Genomic DNA, 20,844 nt, shown 5'->3' with positions numbered 1-20,844 from the left:
TGCGTTGTGGCCGAAACGTCGTGAGAATTATTTTATTATGTTTTATTTTTATTATTTTATTATTTCCATTCTACGTGACTTTACCGAAAGAACCAAGAAGATGAATCCCTGCAGTCACGAAAGCTCTAAATCGAAAAATAAAACAGTTATATTTTAAAAAAAATAAGAAAAATAGTTTGAGACTGTGCTGATGAAACAATAAATGTCAAAGCCAGTCCAGAGTTTTGCTAGCGTTAGACAAACGCCACTTGACTTTATGCACTCCCAGAAGGGAGGCTGCGGTGGCTAAATGTTTTTTGTTGCAAACAAAATACCATTATTCTTGACGCGAGTTCGGAGGCGTGCATTTGTCTGCTCATTTATTTCGTCACCAATATTCTCCACGGACGACGCCGCCGATGACTGTTTCATGCAGAGATGTTTTCTCCCCGTCAAAAGTCGTGAGAAGATTAAAAAAAAAAACACCCCAGGCAGCTGCGACGATGCCTTGGGAGTAAGCGTGCGTGTGTGCGCGTGTGCGCGTGTCTGTGCGTGTGTGTGCGTGCGTGTGCGCGTGTTAGTTTGCGCGTGGGAGCGGTGGTGCAGTGGTTAGCGCCACGCCGCGCTACGAACCCGGCGACCCGAATTCGACTCCCGCTCACGGCCAACACCGGTGACGTTTATCTGAACCGGTCCTGGGCCTCCCCTAGGTCGACTCAGCCTCAAATGAGTACCTGTGTGTAAACATCGCCAGTGGGGAGACAAAGGCGGCCGGGCGTGGTGCTGGCCACCCACCCCCTCGTGTGCCGTTCCGGCCTTTCATAGGTGCTCGCTAACAGCACTTGCGCCAACAGTCTGTAAAGGCTACACGGGGGATCTTTGTCTTTGTCCCTCTGACCGCCCCACCCCCCCCCCCACGTGTAGCCCACAGAGATTCTTGCGGCAAATGCTGTGAGCACCGGACACTCGATAACCCCTTTCCCGTTCCGAGACCGTGGCTGGAAGTTTTGCCGGCTTGTGGGGGGGGGGGGGGCGGGGCTGTCCCCGTTAACCACTGAATCTCGGATCGGCTGCAAGCCGGTTCGGCGTTGGGGACCGTCCATAAATGACGTCACGCGATTTTGGACGATTTTTGACCCCCCCCCCCCCTCGTCACACGGCGTCACAAAAAGTCAGACCCCCCCCGCAAATATGACGTCACAAAGCTCTGCCCCACCTCCCCCCCCAAAAAAATGCTTCAATTCGCTTTAAACTATTGTCATTGTAGTGCGTATTTAATGTGGCGCTGCACTCTGATGTTGTAGGAGAAAACATTTATTAAAAGGTCTATTTAATTAAGTAGAAGGTGTTGTCTATATGTATTTAAAGTTGCGCATCTTGATGTGACGTCACATTTCTCAACCCTCTCCCCCCTTCGTCACACATCGTCACAAATGTCTGAGCCCCCCCCCCTCCCCTAGGCGCGTGACGTCATTTATGGACGGCCCCTTAATTGTATTGAGAGAGGTGGCGTAGCGGTGACGATAGCTGGCATCAAACTGTGCCACGCACCATCCCGCGGTCGCCTTGCGGGAGCCGCGGTACCGATAAAAGTTTACGTGATTTTTCTTTTTCTTCCGATTCCATTCCGATGGCACTTGTCTACGTGCCTGTACATCATCGGAATGGGAACGGGTCAAGGCTGACTCGACCTAGGGGAGACCCAGCACCGGTCCAGATATTCGCCGCCGTGTTTTTAAGTCATGCGCTGGAACCGAACTCGGGTGAGCGGCGTTTGTAGTGCCGTGCGCGTTAGCCGCTACACGGCCGCTACCCCTCCCCCCCACCCCACAAAGACAAAGGTCCCCCGTATAGCCTATACCTATGAAGGTCGGCTCAGCACATATGGGGGTGGGTGGCCAGCACCACGTTCCGGCCGCCTTTGTCTTCCCACTGGCGATGTTTACACACCGCAGCAGGTGCTCATTTGAGGCTGAGTCGACCTAGGGGAGGCCCAGAACCGGTTCAGATAATCGTCACCGATGTTGGGACGTGAGCGGGAATCGAACTCGGGTCGCCGGGTTCATAGCGCACTCACCGCTACACCGCCGCTCCCTGGAGGGACACACAAAGATAAAGATCCCCCGTATAGCCTTAACAGACTGTAGGGGCAAGTGCTGTTAGCGAGCACCTATGAAGGCCGGCACGGCACACGAGGGGGTGGGCGTCCAACACCACGCCCGGCCGCCTTTGTCTCCCCACTGGCGATGTTTACACATCGCACCAGGTACTCATTTGAGGCTGAGTCGACCTAGGGGAGGCCCAGCACCGGTTCAGATAATCGTCACCGATGTTGGGACGTGAGCGGGAATCGAACTCGGGTCGCCGGGTTCATAGCGCACTCACCGCTACACCGCCATTCCCCGGAGAGACACACACACACACACAGACGTCTGTCCGTGTCTTTGCGAGCGATCGCTGCGTCGTACCTTGGGCAGGGAGGCTCGCGAGCCCGAGCTCTGCGTCGTCATGGTGAGCACCGTGGTGATGCCCAGCGCCACGCGCGCCGGAGCCGCGTCCATGTTGATCCAGAAGGAGACCCAGGAGAGGATTACGATGAGCAGGCTCGGAATGTACATCTGGATCAGGTAGTAGCCCATCTGCCGCTCCAGGTGAAACTTCGCTTCGATGCAGGTGAACTTCCCTGGAGAGGCGAACAGGTGCCCACGGAAACATTCTTGGTTTTAAACTAAAAGTATAAAACGATGTAAACTATGTTCTTTTATTTTACCGAGCTACAATATAACTTTTTTTCAGAAGCGACCTGGTTATCACAGCTCAACGAAGTGGGTTGTCATCATCGCATGGAAATTTACAGCAGCCCAAAATGCTCTAAAAACGCGACGTTGATTCTCAACGTGGAGGGGGAAAAAAAACCGGAGGACCCGGAGAAAAATCCCCACGGCTACGGGGAGAGAGAGACACGCAAACTCCAAACATACAGACGTCAGGGCCGGGATCGAACCCACGACTTCATGGATACCAGGCGAGGAAGTTAACATCTCCTAGCCACCGCGGCGCTCCTTTAAATCCCCCATCCTCCTTCGCAGGCCATCAGCGAGACATCAAAAGTTCAGGCACAGCATTGAGAGCACTGCACCCGGAAGACGTGATACACCTCGCGACTAGAATACTGCAACATTAACAACAACAACAACAGCCGCAGCCGCAGTTGAAGGAGATTCCATTCCATTCTACTTAAGATTCATAAAGTGCCTTGTGCCAAGAAAGGTGTGCATTGAGGCCGCTTGAAGTGTTGAATGCTTGCTGACAGGAGGTCACGGGACAGTCCCAAATGGCATGGGTTAACTGCCGGAGATGACATTACTGCCTGAGACAGATATTTGTGGTCCATAGTCTGGGTTCGCTTGGTCACATTCGCAACTGCGGTTTGTCTTTAACACGTCACTACGGGCCTCTCTCAGTCGCTATGTGTCTCGGTGTGTCTCTATGTGTCCCGTATATTCGGTGTTTGAATGTTCTCCCCTTGGCTGCATAAGGGCAGCCATTTTTCGATTTAAAGCTTTCATGACTGCAGGGATTCATCTTCTTGGTTCTTTCGGTAAAGTCACGTAGAAGGGAAGTAATAAAATAATAAAAATGAAACACAATAAAATAATTCTCACGACGTTTCGGCCACAACGCAAGCAGCCGTCCTCAGGTAAAAACCAGGTCCGTCGAGGCGACAGAGTCTGAATGAAACAGCACACGAGCAGCTTATATATATGCTCCAAGCTCGTGTGCTGTTTCATTCAGACGCTGTCGCCTCGACGGACCTGGTTTTCACCTGAGGACGGCTGCTTGCGTTGTGGCCGAAACATCGTGAGAATTATTTTATTGTGTTTTATTTTTATTATTTTATTACTTCCCTTCTACGTGACTTTACCGAAAGAACCAAGAAGATGGCAGCCATTTTCTGACTTGGTTGGTCACACACACACACTTACAAACATCACGGATCCCCGGTTGGAATTTGAAAAATAAACGTACGCGTTTTGTTTTCACACCTGCATTGTCCAGCTTTCTCTCGCGTCACTTCCCGGCAATGCTCTGTGGCTGCAGCCAGCAACATTTTATCCAGCGATGTGTTCAACCGCGCAGCGGCGGTCACGCGTGCCTCTACTTCAGCACTGCGGAGGTAACGATGTCCGCATGGCACTCCCTTCCCGCGCGTGTCCAAAAGGAGCCATGCCCTGGCTCACCGGGAGAACTCGCGAACAGCAGAGTGTGGACTCCGCTTACTTCATCTCCGAGGGATCGAGCGTTGCCCCCTCGCACGCGCGTGCGGGGGGGGTTATCTCTGGGTGCTCTGAGTTTTTTTTTCCCACGTGGAGGAACTCGTCCATTGGCCGACAACGCCTTCACTTATACGGAGGACCGCAGCGCATGGCGGGGAAATTTTGGCACGGGATGACTACGTGGCTGCTTTCCAACTTGTCTGCGATTCTTCCTCGCGCCTCTCTCTCTCTCTCTGTGAGATCGAGCGAACGCTCTGACACGGCGCATCATGCAGTTGAAATTATTCTACGAAATACAGGAATATAAATCGTGTGCTATAGGGCCCGAGAATGTGAAATGGCAAGATTTAAATTTTGTCGGCGAGAATCTTCGGCCTCCATTTTTACCCCCCCGGTGCCTTTGAAAGTCAAACTCACATCAAACAACGGAGATTGCCATGCACCTCAGAACCGAGAGAAAAGGGAAAACAAAACAAAAAGAATGTACGCGTAACAACATGGATTGTTGCGATGCACGACATTGAGAGAGGGTGACGACGGCTTGGGGAGGGGGGGGGGGGCATCGTCCGGCAACCCGATCGATTCGTGTCTGATGACGAACAACAGCAGCGCGAATACCGGTGTTGTAGTGCTTGGTGCAGTAGAGCAAGTCCTGCTCGTCCTTGAGGGCGAACTGTGGCAGGGTCAGCCCCTCTGCCACCTGGACGGCCCCCTCCGATTTCCACTCGAAGATCAAGTCGTTCATCGTGTATCCAACTGTAGGGACGCACACAACGCACGGCACGCACGGCTGATGCCAGACACAAATGTCCCCCCGCTCACCCCTCCCCCCCCGCCCAGCCAGCCCGGCGTAGCCTTGAACAGAATGTTGGTGTTCTTTGGTTTTTTTCGGTAAAGTCCTTGCAGTCACGAAAGCTTCAAATCTAGAATGTTGGTGGGCGAGTTTCACCGACGGGTGGTCAACACGCAACGCGGTGCCCGGCCGCCTTCATCTCCTGCACGGCTCGTGTTTACACACAGCGCACGGGTGCTCATTTAAGGCCGAGTAAACCTTAGGGAGGGCCCAGGGCCGGTTCAGACATTCGCCGCTGTCATTGGTCGGGCATTGAAACTCGGGTCACCGGGTTCGTAGCGCAGTCTGCTGAGCGCCTCCCGATTCGCACGGTTTGCTACACACGGTGCGAAAGGAGTTCAAGATACATACATATACGACAAAGATCCCCCGTATAGGCTTAAGTGACTGTTGGGGCAAGTGCTGTTAACGGGTAGCACCTATGAAGACTGGCACTGAACACGAGGGGGTGGGTGGCCAGCACTACGCCCGACCGACTTTGTCTCCCCATTTGGCGATGTTTACTACAAACCGCACCAGGTACTCATTTTAGGCTGAGTCGACCTAGGGGAGGCGCAGGACCGATTCAGATAATCGTCACTGGTGTTGGGCTTGAGCGAGAATCGAACTCGGGTCGCCGGGTTCGTAGCGCAGCGTAGCGCTAAGCACTGCACCACCGCTCCCCACTCGCCCACACACACACACAGTATTTATTCAGTATTCATAATCCGACTTAGAGTCTAGGAATTTCTTTGTGTATGGGGTTTTTACAAGTTTATTTCAATCATCTGGTTATTTAGTTTATTTTGCATACAACACAGTCCTTATTTTAATTGCGCTGTGTCTGTCTTTGCTTGCCATGGACCCAACCCCGACTATTCAATATCTGTTCGACTATTCAATATCGCGGTTTTGGCTTTGGGGCCGTCCATAAATGACGTCACGCACCTAGGGGGGGGGGGGGGGGGGGAGTCAGACATTTGTGACGATGTGTGACGAGGGGGGGGGGGGTTGAGAAATGTGACGTCACATCAAAATGCACACATTTTTATAAATATAGACAACACGTTCTACTTAATTAAATAGACTTTTTGATAAATGTTTTCTCCTACAACATCAGAGTGCAGCGCCACATTAAATACGCACTACAATGACAATAGTTTAAAGCGATTTGAAGCATGTTTTATTTTGGGTGGGGGGGGCAGAGCTTTGTGACGTCATATTTGAAGGGGGGGTCTGACTTTGTGACGTTTTGTGACGAGGGGGGAGGGGTCAAAAATCGTCCAAAATCACGTGACGTCATTTATGGACGGCCCCTTTCGGGCCACTTTCCAAGAACGTGACCCACCGCGATATTCAAGGGCCTCCCGCACAAGCACATCAATACCAAAACCCGCCACTCGCCACCGAGTGACGGTGCCATCACCGCGGGCGCTTGTGCCAGGCTAGGTGCACTTTAAGGCCATGTGAAGTGTCGAACGTCCCCGTTGGCAGGAGGTCACGTGACAGCTCCAGGTGCCATGGGTTGACTGACTTGAGACGTGCCAGTTTAACACGTAAGGCTTTCGCGAACAATATTATCCATAATAAAGGTTTTTGGGTTAGATCGCGTTATTTATAAATGTGTCGTAATCCTCCACCACCCGACATGGCCAATCAGTCAAAAAAATGGTCACGTTTACAAAGGACAAATAGTTCACTACTTTAGCCCACCGGTGTGTTGAAGAGTGAATCAACATCGTTTGAAATTTGAGTAGTACGACGTTTCGCTGGTAATTGCATCCAGCATCATCGGGCAATTTGCCAGAATGGTGAGGCCCCCCTCCACTTGCTCCCGGTCTTAAATAGAGCAGCAGCAAGGGTGATGTCATCATTTAATTCATTCTGGTGCAGTAATTTGAGGCAGAGAGGGGGAGGGTATTGTAATTATACAATAGATTGGTAATCATTAAATTGTTATTCATTGCTATTTGTTTCCCTCGTAAGGAATTGTAATGGTATTCTACACACACACACACGCGCGCACGCGCTCACACACGCGCCACGACGCCGGTCGAAAACATTTATCAAAAAGTCTATTTAATTAGGTAGAACGTGTTGTCTATATTTATTTAAAGTTGCGCATTTTTACGTGATGTCACATTTCTCACCCCCCCTCGTCACACATCGTCACAAATGTCTGACCCTCCCCCCCCTCCCCTAGGTGTGTGACGTCATTTATGGACGGCCTCTTAAGGCCATGTGAAGTGTCGAACGCCCGCTGGCAGGAGGTCACGGGACAGCTCCAAGTGCCATGGTTTGATTGCCATGAGATTTGCCGCACACATACATACACACATACACGCGCACGCGTTCACACACGCGCGTGGACACGGACGTTCCGCCACGAGGGGCAACTCACAGCTCTCGAGCTGCATGGCACACGTCTGCACGTCCATGGGGAAGTTCTTCAGGTCCATTGGGCAGGAGAGAGTCAGGGTGAGTCTGCGTGTGCACACAAACGCGCATTTCAAACGACAACACGACAACGCGTGAGCGTGTGTGCGTGGTGAAATTCTTTCGCACTCTACGTAGACAACACGCCGCACCAGGTAGTCGTTTGAGGCCGAGTCGACCTAGGGGAGGCCCGGGGCCGATTCATATAATCGTCACCGGTGTCGGCGATGAGCGAGAATCGAATTCGGGTCGCCGGGTTCGTAGGGCAGCGCGCTAACCGCTGCACCACCGCTCCCCGCTTTCGTGTACGTTGAACTTGCTTCGCGCCGTACGTGGCCAACCGAGCTAATCGGAGGTGCGGGCGGGTGGGGGGGGGGGGAAGGACAACAAGCTAAACGCAAAACAGCAGTTCTAAAGAAATGCGTTTTCAATCGAGATGATTTCAAAGTGCATCGTAGCTCCAGCGAGCTTCCTAATATCGGTAGGAAGAGGGCCTCCGGACGGCCGCAGAAGCGCGCCTCTGAGAGCGCCGGGCGACGATGCGGTGACGACCGCCATCTTGGTTCGATGGCCGAGCCCAGAGGTCGCAAACGGGTTTTGATTCCTTACCCGTACCCGGCCGCACCAGGGTCGCAAACAGGTACCCGTACCCGGCCGTACCTGTACCCTACCCGTACCCGGCCGGGTACGGGTAGGGTACGGGTATCAGGTACCTGATTGCGACCTCTGAAATGAAGCCATGTTGCAGGCGCGGGTGGGTTGATTCTAAAAACTTAAATTGTGAGAAGAGACAAGACGTTGGGAAATGAGTGACAAACAGTTACTCACCAGTGACTCACGGTCTACCCGTACCCGTACCCGGCCGCACCAGGGTCGCAAACGGGTACCCGTACCCGGCCGGGTACGGGTAGCCGGGTATCGGGTAGGGTACGGGTATCGGGTACCCGGTTGCGACCTCTGGCCGAGCCCAAAAGCCGCCGATGCTGCAAGGACGACCGGGAGAAACCCACCGGGTCACCCAATGGGCCTTGATTATCACCAAATAGGACCCTGTGGCCACGGTGAAATTTACTTCACGCGGAGTTTATTCACGTTCATCTCACTACGTACTCTCAATTCGTGTAACAGCCAGTGGCGGCTCCTGCAAAATCTCTCAGGGGGGGCAAATGTCTGGATGATTGATAAGGATAAGGTCCACCCATGCAATGGATAAATTAACAGCTTAAGCATGTAAAGGCAACTTCACTTCTTTAATATTAATGAAAAATAAAGTGACTCTTACAATACATCTTGTTTGTTTCTATACTCACTATTAAAACAAACCACTCAAGTTTATTTTATTAAAGATTCCACTAGGTGGCGACAAATTATATTGTTGGATGAAACGTGCTTACGTATAATGACGTAAGCACGTATGATGACGTAAACACGTTAGGGCGATGCCTCCCGGAAGCCATAGAGAATGCATTGCAGCGCCCCCGTTCGAAAAAAAACATCTTTGAATGTAAGTCTATGGGGCCACTCGGGGCGATTCTCAGCTGGAGGGAAATCGCCCAAAAAGAGGCGGTACTCCACAGAACGTAGCATGACGCTGATTGGACTATATCCAGAGGCACAGTGACGGCTAGCGTGACTCTGTGGTTGAATGACATTGGTGGTGCGTCGCCCAATCGCCCTAATGAAGAAACCGCCCCTGGTAACAGCCATCAATCAAAACATGCTTCTTTAAGGAGCCTTCATTAAACCCGAGGCCACATTCCATCGTCGTTCAGTACAACTGTAGTACCGTCGAACACAGGTCGACACCCGGGGTTGAGGCACACTGATGTTTATTATAACTTCACACTTGGCACAGGGCAACGTATACTGGAGGGGGTAGCGGCCCCCTCACCCGGATAACTGGGGACACACCGCTGGCTATCCTAACCTACCCCCGAGTCCTCCACTAACGGGCTAGGGGAGGCTATCTGGCCCGACACTGGTGAGTCGGGCTACGGTACCTGGAGTCCCAGAGTGCTGACTCTGGTTCACAGGACCACGCCACTGGCTCTGACCTGAGCGGCCCTTACAAGGGCGGCGTTCCAGGGGAGACCAGGGCTCTCACTAGGCAGGTCTTCAGTCTTCAAGAGTCACCACCACATTCTCCCCCGAGCCCTCCGGCTCATCCCCTTATATCTCGAACCCCTCCCCCCCGCTGGGGTACCATCTGCGGACGTCGGTGCGAGCACCCTCCCGTGTGCTCACTAAGCCCCGCCCACTGTGCTAGTTTCTCATAGGATCCCATACATATCACCCCTACACATCTCTCCTCCGTAAGACCCCTACACAACAACCAACAGAGAGGCCAAGGGTCAGAAAAGAAAAAGAAAATTCTTGAAATACAAATCATTCGAATAGCTTTGGCCAAACGTTTCAACTGTTCCACGCTTAGGATCCAGGCCTGACTCTGCTTGCTCGCATCACACTGCTGCTGGAAGGGGCCTGCATTTGATTCGATTTGATTTGAAAATGGCTCCATCCCCACCTCCCTTCACTGACAGTGGGGGTGGGGGGTTTAACATGACGGTGATGCGTTTTGGCTGCTTCATCAACAAGTCAATCTGGCCCAGCGCCTGTGGAATTATACAAAAAAAAATCGCCAGAGCCCATTAGAAACCAGCACCCCCAGCCCAAACAGCCCCTTGCAGCAACGGAGAACTAATAAACGCCCATCAGGCAGCTCTAACTGCAGCGCAGCATTTTCTCTCAACCGCCCTACCAACAGCTATACCCAAAGGGCTAAATTCTAGCATTCATCATCATCATCGCCACCAACAGCCATGATCTGTATACTGCAGGATGAAAACTCTCCCTACATCATCGCCCCCCGCCCCACGCCCCACGCCTCCCACAGTCTTGCGATGCCACAAATCCTTCTCGCTCCTCCGCACACCGGCGGATCCCATCGCTCCTTCTCCGCGGCAGACGTGCGTCTCATCCGAGGGGGTGCGCGGTTTTTCCCTCCTTTGGCTACCGCTCCTCCGCTAGTCTTGACCGTCAGGCTATCAACCCTTCCATGGAGGTGTCGTGGGCCCGTCACAAGCCCCCACTCGCCGGACTTTAATGGTCGATTCGGTACACAATTTAAAAAAAAGGTGCTTTTTTTTGGTTGGGTTAAATCGCGTAAATATAAGCGTGTCGTTAACCCACGACCACCGCCGCCCAACACAGCCAATTAGTCAATGTCGCGTCACGTTAACAAAACGTGGAGAGTAAACCCATGGGCAAACCGAGTCCTCGAATTGTAAACGTTGGTCCGATTTAAAATCTGAATATTTATCCGATTAACTATACATCTCTTTTTAACAGATGTCTAATAAGGGGCACATTGTCAGCACGGGACGACAACAATACAGAAACACAACAGGGGTGCAAAGTATAGGAAAAGCACGACGCTTCGCTTGGCGGTTACAGCAACCGGCTTCATCAGGTAATTTGCCAGAATTGTGAACGGACTCGTCAATATGGCGTTATTCGCTTCCTCTAAAATTCTAGAGTGATTCCCGTCATGCACCGTTGTGCGCTCGTCAGCTTTTGTCCCGGTTTCTTTGTTGCTGCCCTCTTTTTCCGATCCACGTCACGGCAGGCAAAACACACAGCAGCAATACACACAGCATACACACAGCATACACACACAACATACACACAGCATGCACACAGCATGCACACAGCACGCACACAGCACGCACACAGCACACACACAGCATACACACACAACATACACACAGCATACACACAGCATGCACACAGCATGCACACACAGCACACACACAGCACACACACAGCATACACACACAACATACACACAGCATGCACACAGCATGCACACAGCATGCACACAGCACGCACACAGCACACACACAGCATACACACACAACATACACACAGCATGCACACAGCATGCACACAGCATACACACACAGCACACACACAGCATACACACACAACATACACACAGCATACACACAGCATGCACACAGCATGCACACAGCACGCACACAGCACAGACACAGCATACACACACAGCATAGACACAGCATACACACAGCATACACACAGCATACACACAGCATGCACACAGCACAGACACAGCATACACGCAGCATACACACAGCATACACACAGCATGCACACAGCACAGACACAGCATACACACAGCATACACACACAGCATACACACAGCATACACAGAGCATACACACACACACAGCATACACACACAGCATGCACACAGCATACACACAGCACACACACAGCATGCACACAGCATGCACACAGCATACACACAGCACGCACACAGCATGCACACAGCACAGACACAGCATACACACAGCATACACACACAACATACACACAGCATACACACAGCATGCACACAGCATGCACACAGCACGCACACAGCATACACACAGCACACACACAGCATACACACAGCATACACACAGCATGCACACAGCATGCACACAGCATACACACAGCACGCACACAGCACGCACACAGCACACACACAGCACAGACACAGCATACACACACAGCATAGACACAGCATACACACACAGCATAGACACAGCACAGACACAGCACACACACAGCACACACACAGTACACACACAGCATACACACACAGCATAGACACAGCATAGACACAGCAAACACACAGTACACACACAGCACACACACACACAGCATACACACACAGCACACAGACAGCATACACACAGCACACACAGCATACACACAGCACACAGACACAGCACACACAGCATACACACACAGCATACACACAGCATACACACAGCATACACACAGCACACACACAGCACACACAGCATACACACAGCACACACACAGCACAGACACAACACACACACAGCACACACACAGCATACACACACAGCATACACACAGCACACACACAGCACACAGACACAGCACACACAGCATACACACACAGCACACACAGCATACACACAGCACACACACACAGCACACACAGCATACACACAGCACACACAGCACAGACACAGCACAGACACAGCACACACACAGCACACACACAGCATACACACACAGCATACACACAGCACACACACAGCACACAGACACAGCACACACAGCATACACACACAGCACACACAGCATACACACAGCATACACACAGCACAGACACAGCACACACACAGCACATACACACAGCACACACACAGCACACACACAGGGGGTGCGTGGATCCCAGCATGCATGGCACTTAGAGGAAGACCCCTGAGGGATTGGTAATTCTGGTCGATGCCAGCTGGCTAGACGGTATTGCCTCGTTATCCACGAACTTGGTAAATTCGCATCAGGAACTCTACACTGATTGCTGCATCGAGAGAGACAGAGAAATAAAGTGATGAGAGATAAAGCGATGAGAGATAAAGCGATGAGAGATAAAGCGATGAGAGATCAAGTGATGGGAGATAAAGCGATGAGAGATAAAGCGATGAGAGATCAAGTGATGGGAGATAAAGCGATGAGAGATAAAGCGATGAGAGATCAAGTGATGGGAGATAAAGCGATGAGAGATAAAGCGATGAGAGATCAAGTGATGGGAGATAAAGCGATGAGAGATAAAGCGATGAGAGATCAAGTGATGGGAGATAAAGCGATGAGAGATAAAGCGATGAGAGATCAAGTGATGGGAGATAAAGCGATGAGAGATAAAGCGATGAGAGATCAAGTGATGGGAGATAAAGCGATGAGAGATAAAGCGATGAGAGATAAAGCGATGAGAGATCAAGTGATGGGAGATAAAGTGATGAGAGATAAAGTGATGAGAGATAAAGTGATGGGAGATAAAGCGATGAGAGATAAAGCGATGAGAGATAAAGCGATGGGAGATAAAGTGATGAGAGATAAATTGATGAGAGATAAAGCGATGAGAGATAAAGCGATGAGAGATAAAGCGATGAGAGATCAAGTGATGGGAGATAAAGTGACGAGAGATAAAGTGATGAGAGATAAAGTGATGAGAGATAAAGCGATGAGAGATAAAGCGATGAGAGATAAAGCGATGAGAGATAAAGCGATGAGAGATAAAGCGATGAGAGATAAAGTGATGAGAGATAAAGTGATGAGAGATAAAGCGATGAGAGATAAAGCGATGAGAGATAAAGTGATGAGAGATAAAGCGATGAGAGATAAAGCGATGAGAGATCAAGTGATGGGAGATAAAGCGATGAGAGATAAAGCGATGAGAGATAAAGCGATGAGAGATCAAGTGATGGGAGATAAAGTGATGAGAGATAAAGTGATGAGAGATAAAGTGATGGGAGATAAAGCGATGAGAGATAAAGCGATGAGAGATAAAGCGATGAGAGATAAAGCGATGAGAGATAAAGTGATGAGAGATAAAGCGATGAGAGATAAAGCGATGAGAGATCAAGTGATGGGAGATAAAGTGACGAGAGATAAAGTGATGAGAGATAAAGTGATGAGAGATAAAGCGATGAGAGATAAAGCGATGAGAGATCAAGTGATGGGAGATAAAGCGACGAGAGATAAAGTGAAGAGAGATAAAGTGACGAGAGATAAAGCGATGAGAGACAAAGCGATGAGAGACAAAGTGACGAGAGATAAAGTAACGAGAGATAAAGTGACGAGAGATAAAGTGATGAGATGAAAGTAAGTTAATTCATAAACTATTCTTTAATATTTATACTTATTTACTGTGTTATTATGATGACTCTCGCGCGTATTTAACAGCTTACTTACGTACATAGTAAATTTCATTCATTCACAAGGATAGGGTTTCGTAGGCCCAACATCATTGGCGGTGAAATGTGCTGCTTAGGGGCATCGCCGGGAACGTAATAACGAAGGAACGCTGCAATCGGCTGTGACTCCACCGGGGGAAATAGCCACCAGCAATCTAGCACCGCAGGGTTTTCCCCCAGATCGCTCGGTGCACATGCGGCTGCACGTCCCCAGCCGCGCAAGGGATAAGGGGTAAGGACTGTGATCAGGCCTATGCCCCCCCCCGCCACCCCCAGTGCCGGATGAAGCTAAGTGCGGGGCCAGTAACATATGCCGTAAAGGGGCCCTAAATGAATAAATAAAAACGCCCAAATATTAAAATACGTTAAAAAAATTACTTGCATTGTAGAGTCATTGTATTTTTTCACTCGCGGTACGGCCAGATAATAATAAAACCATTTACACCCGCTCGTTCGTAAAAGTCGAAGGCGGTATAGTACTGTAGTAATAGAGCAAGTGCAGAATCACTGAACAGGAGTTGATAGCTTGAAAGCATTTAGCGCGGGGCCCTTAAAAGTGCGGGGCCCGTAGCATTATGTAGCTACTTGTGCTGCTACGATCATCCGGCACTGCCCCCCCCCCACCCCGACTCCCTTCTCGTTTAAATTCCATTGCAGAGAATCGGGGTGAGAAGGGCTGTTCAGACCAGCCTGAGATGCCGATGCTTGGCCACGCTTTGGCTACGTTCGCAATAGAATCGCAGGGAAAAAAATCGCCTTGTACTGCATGAATTTTTCATGGCAGAACGTTGCTGCTGCTGCCGCACCGTTACACTTTCCCACAACGCATTCGTTCTCGGGCAAAAACATGTTGCTTGTGGTGTATGCGTGTGCTTTGCAACAGTGTTTAGATTTTAGTTTCAATCAAAGCATTGCGATAATGTAAATAAACTTACAGAAAATGTGTAATGATTTCGGGGCGGATATAAAGACATAGTAACCACCTCTGCCATTAAAACACAGCAACTGTACAATACATCTTCTAATGCTCCCAAGAAAATCAATATCGTTGTTATCATTATTACTCTTACTATGCTAGTTTACCCAGTAAAGCCTCACAAAGAGAGTCTCAAGGCTCGTTTTCAGGAGGCTCCTGCCAAGTGTTTGCAGTGTGTGTGGGGGGGGGTGATGATCGCTATGCATATGTAACTAAATTATAAGGAGATGCGGTTGCTACATGTAATTTCAAACAAGCTGTTTGCAAGTAACTTTTCAGCATTGGGATGTGTGGCTAACACCAGTTACATTGTAACTAATGTTAACCGAGTTAACATCTCGCCACGGTAGCGAGATGTTAACTACCTCGCCCGGTATGCAAGAGGTTGTGGGTTCAACTCCGACTGGAGTTTCCATGTTCTCCCCGTGATCACATGGATTTTTCTCCGGGTCCTCCGGTTTTCCCCTCCACATTTACAATCAACTTCACGCGTTCAGAGTATTTGGCTGGTGCTATAAATTTCCACGTGATAAGCCACATCCGTGGTGAGCTATAATTTGTGATAGCAAGGTCGCTTCTGAAAAAGAGCTGTATAGCTCGGTGGGACTTCTTGCCCGGTAAAATACAAAATAAAATGTTTAAATAGTGTTTCGTTTGTTTAATCCAAAAGTGAAAGTCAATGTCAAGGGAAAGGTCGGTTTTGAGTTTATACTGCACGTTTGTTTATTTCTTTTCATCGATGAGCGGAAGCCAGAGAACCCGGGAGGACACCCATTGCACAAACCGAGGGGAGATACAGAGCAGCCTTGGTCTATACTCTTTGGTTCTTTCAGTAAAGTCGCGTAGTTAGAAACAAATGACGACGGTCGTCATCAGGCATGACGACCGCTTATGTTGCGATCGAAACGTCGTGTTTTATTTCATTTCCAACCACGTGACTTTACCGAAAGAACCAAAGAGTATGGATTTCCTGCAGTCACGAAAGCTTCAAATCAAGATTCAGCCTTGGGCTGCAACTCACAACATTCAAAAACATTCGTCACGCATCGCCGGCTGGCCTGCGACAAGTCGGGTACCTGATGGAGTAGAGTACGTTTCCGTTCTTGAAGATCCTCAGGAGCTTGTTGTCAGTGGTCACCTCATGGAAGTTTGCTCCCTTCTCATTGGCAAAGAACAAATCGGGCTTCCAGATGGAGTCCAACATGGACGGGTCGAGGTCAAGGGAGTCATCCGGGTACTCTGAGTAGGCGAGCCGCGGGTCGTTCCACTGCTGCCTCAGGAAGATGTTCAGTCGGTAGTCCTGACGGGAGACACACGGGTTGGAATCACGCGCGATAACAAGTAGGCCCGCGGTCGTAGTTTTAGCTCGGCCCTGTGCCCCTCGCTTGCTTTCGAAAGACGCACGTGTGGCCTGGCCAAGGCTTGGCTCACAGACATCCTGAGCGTGGCTGAGATGATGCAGAGAGGGCACAGAGATGCACGGAATCGTTTGCCATCTGGCCACTAATGATAACTCAACCAAGTGGCCCGTCACATGGAAATTCATAGCAGCCAAAAACACTTAAACGCGTGACGTTGATTCTGAACGTGGAGGGAAGGAAGAGGAGGACCCGGAAAAAAAAATCCACGCGACCACGGGGAGAGAGACACGCAAACTTCAAATATACAGGAGTCAAGGTCGGGATCGAACCCACGCGCTCCTGTATACCTGGCAAGGTAGTTAACATCTCGCCAGCGCGGCGCTCGCAGCTGGCTCGACTTAAGGGCTTTGAGCCAGAACCACGCCCGAGCTGAGTCGTGACTAAGAATCGGAATCTCAATCTTTATTCAGACTGCAGGAGGAATCCGAAGAGCCATGACGCTCTTTCTCACAGACGTTCAGTACGGGCGGGGGTCAGGATAACGGGCCCCTGAGATATTTCGCTGCAAGTTTAAATTTCCACTTTTTTTGTTGTTGCAAGAATTAAGATCGCAGCACCTGCCTCGCATATGTCCTCAAGGGCTATCAGTAATTATTCACACTCGGGATGAATTGGACGCTTGCTGAAGAACACTATAATCCTGCACGGCCGACAGACGTCTGTTCCATGCGTGCGTTTAAATACAATGCGCCGAGACAAAAAATAAAAAGGTCGTACAACATGCTCGTTCTATTATTTTCACGGTTGATAGATCACTCGGCGGGGTGAGCTCACGCGCTTTGCTGCATAAAGCAGTGGATGCCTGCCGGTGGGGGTTGGAGGTGTTTTGAGAGTAAAACCAAAACAATGCGTCAAGGTCAACTCCACATTGAAGTCCTCCAATTCATAAAACAACAGAGACGCCTTTTGACGCACCGTTTTATAGCGGGTCACGCAGTGAGCGTGTGTGGCGGGGCGGGATGACCTGAACGTGCACAGACGGCAATTAAAACGAAACGCAGAGGGAAGCATAAATTACTTAAATTACCTGCAAGGAAGAACATGAAAAAAAACCGTCACAATTGGATGGCCTCCCGATACCTCTTACTGTCTGCGGTCTCCGCAGATGCGCTTGGGCTGCCCATCAATCAACTGTGCGTGAACGTTTCATTATAAGAAGAAGACGGAGGGAGGGAGGGAGGGAGGGGAGGAAGGGGAAAAAGTGTTGAGATACACGAGAGGACTGAACTTCTGTGTTAAAGATAAATTATATGACGCCTTACAAGTGTTCATTTTTATCCGACGAGCACTTTCTACAACGATGCCATTCTCTTCAAGGGCTTATCAAGTTGCAGGATCGCTGCATACCGTTTAGTCGCACGCACGCCCCTCCGTCATCCTCTTAACCCTTCCCCAACATACTAAAACACAAAAAGCAGCTCCAAAGAAATGAGTTTGCCAATCTAGATTAGTTTCAATTGCATCGCTCCGGTGGCTTCATAATATCGTAGAGGAAAGGCGTTCCAGACGGCCACAGAAGCGCATCTGAAAGCGCCGCGCGACGCGATGAACGCCCTCTTTGTTCGATGGCTGAGCCAAAAGCCTCCGCTACTGCTGCGAGGATGACGACCGGAGTTCGCGTGACGGTGGTTTACGCTCCGTGACGAGATCAGCGAGGAATTGTGGCGGTTCAAATGTGGCGAGCGCTTTGTGTGTAAATGAGCGTAGACTTTGAGGAAAATGAAGAGTAAACATCAAATGAGAATGAGACTTCTTCAAAGGAAGTCGATAGCAAACAGCAGCGTTGCAGTTGAGGTGCCAGTAGTTTATGTTGCCTGAAGAAAATATGAAAATACAATAACTTCATCGGTACGTCTTCAGGTTGGAAGTCGTACCAAGGTTCCCACAAGGCCATGCAGGAGGGCACCAGTCTGGCAGCAGCTATCGGAGAGTGTAGTAGTTGTATCGCTACAGTCTTCTGAGTAACAATGTCTTTAAAAACAACGGCGCTCCTACGCCTTTCTAAATAAAATGAACGGGGACACCCGCCCTGCAACTTGCAAACATCTTGGAATGGGAAAGGGTTAAGATGAACATCGACTGGACATTGGTGAAAAAGCGCTTCATAGCTCATAGGAATTATCCACAAAAAAATAAAGATTCAAATTATGATTTTTTTTTTAAATACTGGACACAATCCAACCTTCCAATCAATGACAATTACAAAAGTCGAACAGTTAACAGGCAACGTAAACTACTGGCACCTAAACTGCTGCTGTTTGCTATCGACCTCCTTTGAAGAAGTCTCATTCTCATTTGATGTCAACTCTTAATGTTCCATTTAGTCTACACTCATTACACACAAAGTGCTGGCCACAAAAATACCTCGCTGATCCCGTCAAGGAGGATGAACCACCATCACGCGAACTCCGGTCATCATGCTCGCAGCAGCAGCAGCAGCGGCTTTCGGCTCAGCCATCGAACAAAGCCGGTGGTCACCGCTTTCAGATGCGCTTCTGCGGCCGTCTGGAACGCTCTTCCTTCCGATATTAGAAAGCCATTGGAGTTGTACACTTTCAAATCATCTAGATTGAAAGCTCATTTCTTTATAATTCCTTTTTGTATTTAGTTTGTCGTCCTTCCCCTGCGATTATCACGGTTGGCTACGTACGGCGTGACAGAAGTTCAACATACATAAATACAAACGTATATCTACGAATCTCTATTTCTTTCATACTCGCAGCTCTTTCGGCAAAGTCACGTAGGTAAAAAATTAAATAAAAATTTATAAAAATAATATAAAAATCACGACGTTTCGGAGGCAACACAAGTCTCCGTCATCAGGTGGGACCGTCAAATCTGGCTGTGACGGTCCCACCTGATGACGGAGTCTTGTGTTGCCTCCGAAACGTCGTGATTTTTATTTTATTTTTATTAATTTTTATTTCATTTTTTACCTACGTGACTTTGCCGAAAGAGCTAAGAATTTCGATTTAAAGCTTTCGTGACTGCAGGGATTCATCTTCTTGGTTCTTTCGGTAAAGTCACGTAGAAGGGAAGTAATAAAATAATAAAAATAAAACATAATAAAATAATTCTCACGACGTTTCGGCCACAACGCAAGCAGCCGTCCTCAGGTGAAAAATGAAACACCACCAAGCTTGGAGCGTATATTTCTCCCCCCTCCAACCAAGCTTAAATATATGCTCCAAGCTTGGTGGTGTTTCATTCTTCACCTGAGGACGGCTGCTTGCGTTGTGGCCGAAACGTCGTGAGAATTATTTTATTATGTTTTATTTTTATTATTTGATTACTTCCCTTCTACGTGACTTTACCGAAAGAACCAAGAAGAAGAGCTAAGAGTATGAATCCTTGCAGTCACGAAAGCTTCAAATCTAGAACTCTATTTCTTTACTCCATGGTCCATAGTTTGAGTGACATAGCCACAATCGCATTTCTTTCATTTTCAATTTAATTAATTGATGGTCTGGTACGGTGATTGTTACCACGGTGTCTTCGAGCGAAGATGCCAAAGCCAGGACACGCATTCGCTTAGTGTATTCCTCTAAACGAAACTTTTTGTTAAATAACTAAATAAACTTTGGACTATTGAGATGACACAATGCTTTGGAAAAGTGCTTCTAGGGGCCGAGAGAATGCGCGAGCGAAAATATGTCGCACAAAGCATTCCCGGGAGAACCTCTGCATGCCGAATGCCCCCTTGGCAGTGAGATGTTCTCAAGTGAACTGGGCAGGGAGCACCGCTGCCAACTGCTCTACCCCCTCACTCCCGTGGTCATGCACGCTGAGAGATTATGCACGCACGGTACGAAATATAAACACGACTGCTTCATGCTGATCTTTGACCGCGATCACAACAAACGTACGATTGTCAGCCGCGCGCCAATCCACTTCGCCGCGCTGGCCGATGCGTGTTGGCGAAGGAGGGGCACGGCTTCGGATATCGGGGTCGCTCACGGATATTAACCGTGGCCAAGAATCAAAATTGTATCTTCAGGCTCATAGTGCAGCGTGACGGCCAATATACCAATGCTCGGCCTCCGATTTGTTTTCATAGATATTGATTTTAATCTTTAAGCATAGGCATTCTATTATAGTTATTGCCAATGGCAGCGATACGTTCAAGAGC

General features: G+C 49.4%; 1 protein-coding gene across 1 annotated transcript in view; it reads right to left on the bottom strand.

Annotated features, from left to right (window-relative positions):
* Positions 1–20,844, bottom strand: part of LOC144736311 (glycine receptor subunit alphaZ1-like) — a 174,056-nt gene that overhangs the window by 26,989 nt on the left and 126,223 nt on the right. The window contains exons 5-8 of the mRNA XM_078618959.1: positions 16,371–16,594; positions 7,490–7,572; positions 4,875–5,012; positions 2,448–2,662 (exon numbers count right to left, since the gene is read on the bottom strand). Coding sequence (XP_078475085.1) covers positions 2,448–2,662; positions 4,875–5,012; positions 7,490–7,572; positions 16,371–16,594 — 660 coding nt within the window. The remainder of the gene's footprint in view (positions 1–2,447; positions 2,663–4,874; positions 5,013–7,489; positions 7,573–16,370; positions 16,595–20,844) is intronic.

The sequence above is a fragment of the Lampetra planeri genome, chromosome 60, assembly GCF_965212315.1.
Source record: "Lampetra planeri chromosome 60, kcLamPlan1.2.h2, whole genome shotgun sequence".
Classification (NCBI taxonomy): domain Eukaryota; kingdom Metazoa; phylum Chordata; class Hyperoartia; order Petromyzontiformes; family Petromyzontidae; genus Lampetra; species Lampetra planeri.
Note: the sequence above shows the minus strand (reverse complement) of the source record. Positions and strands in the feature narration are given on the sequence as shown.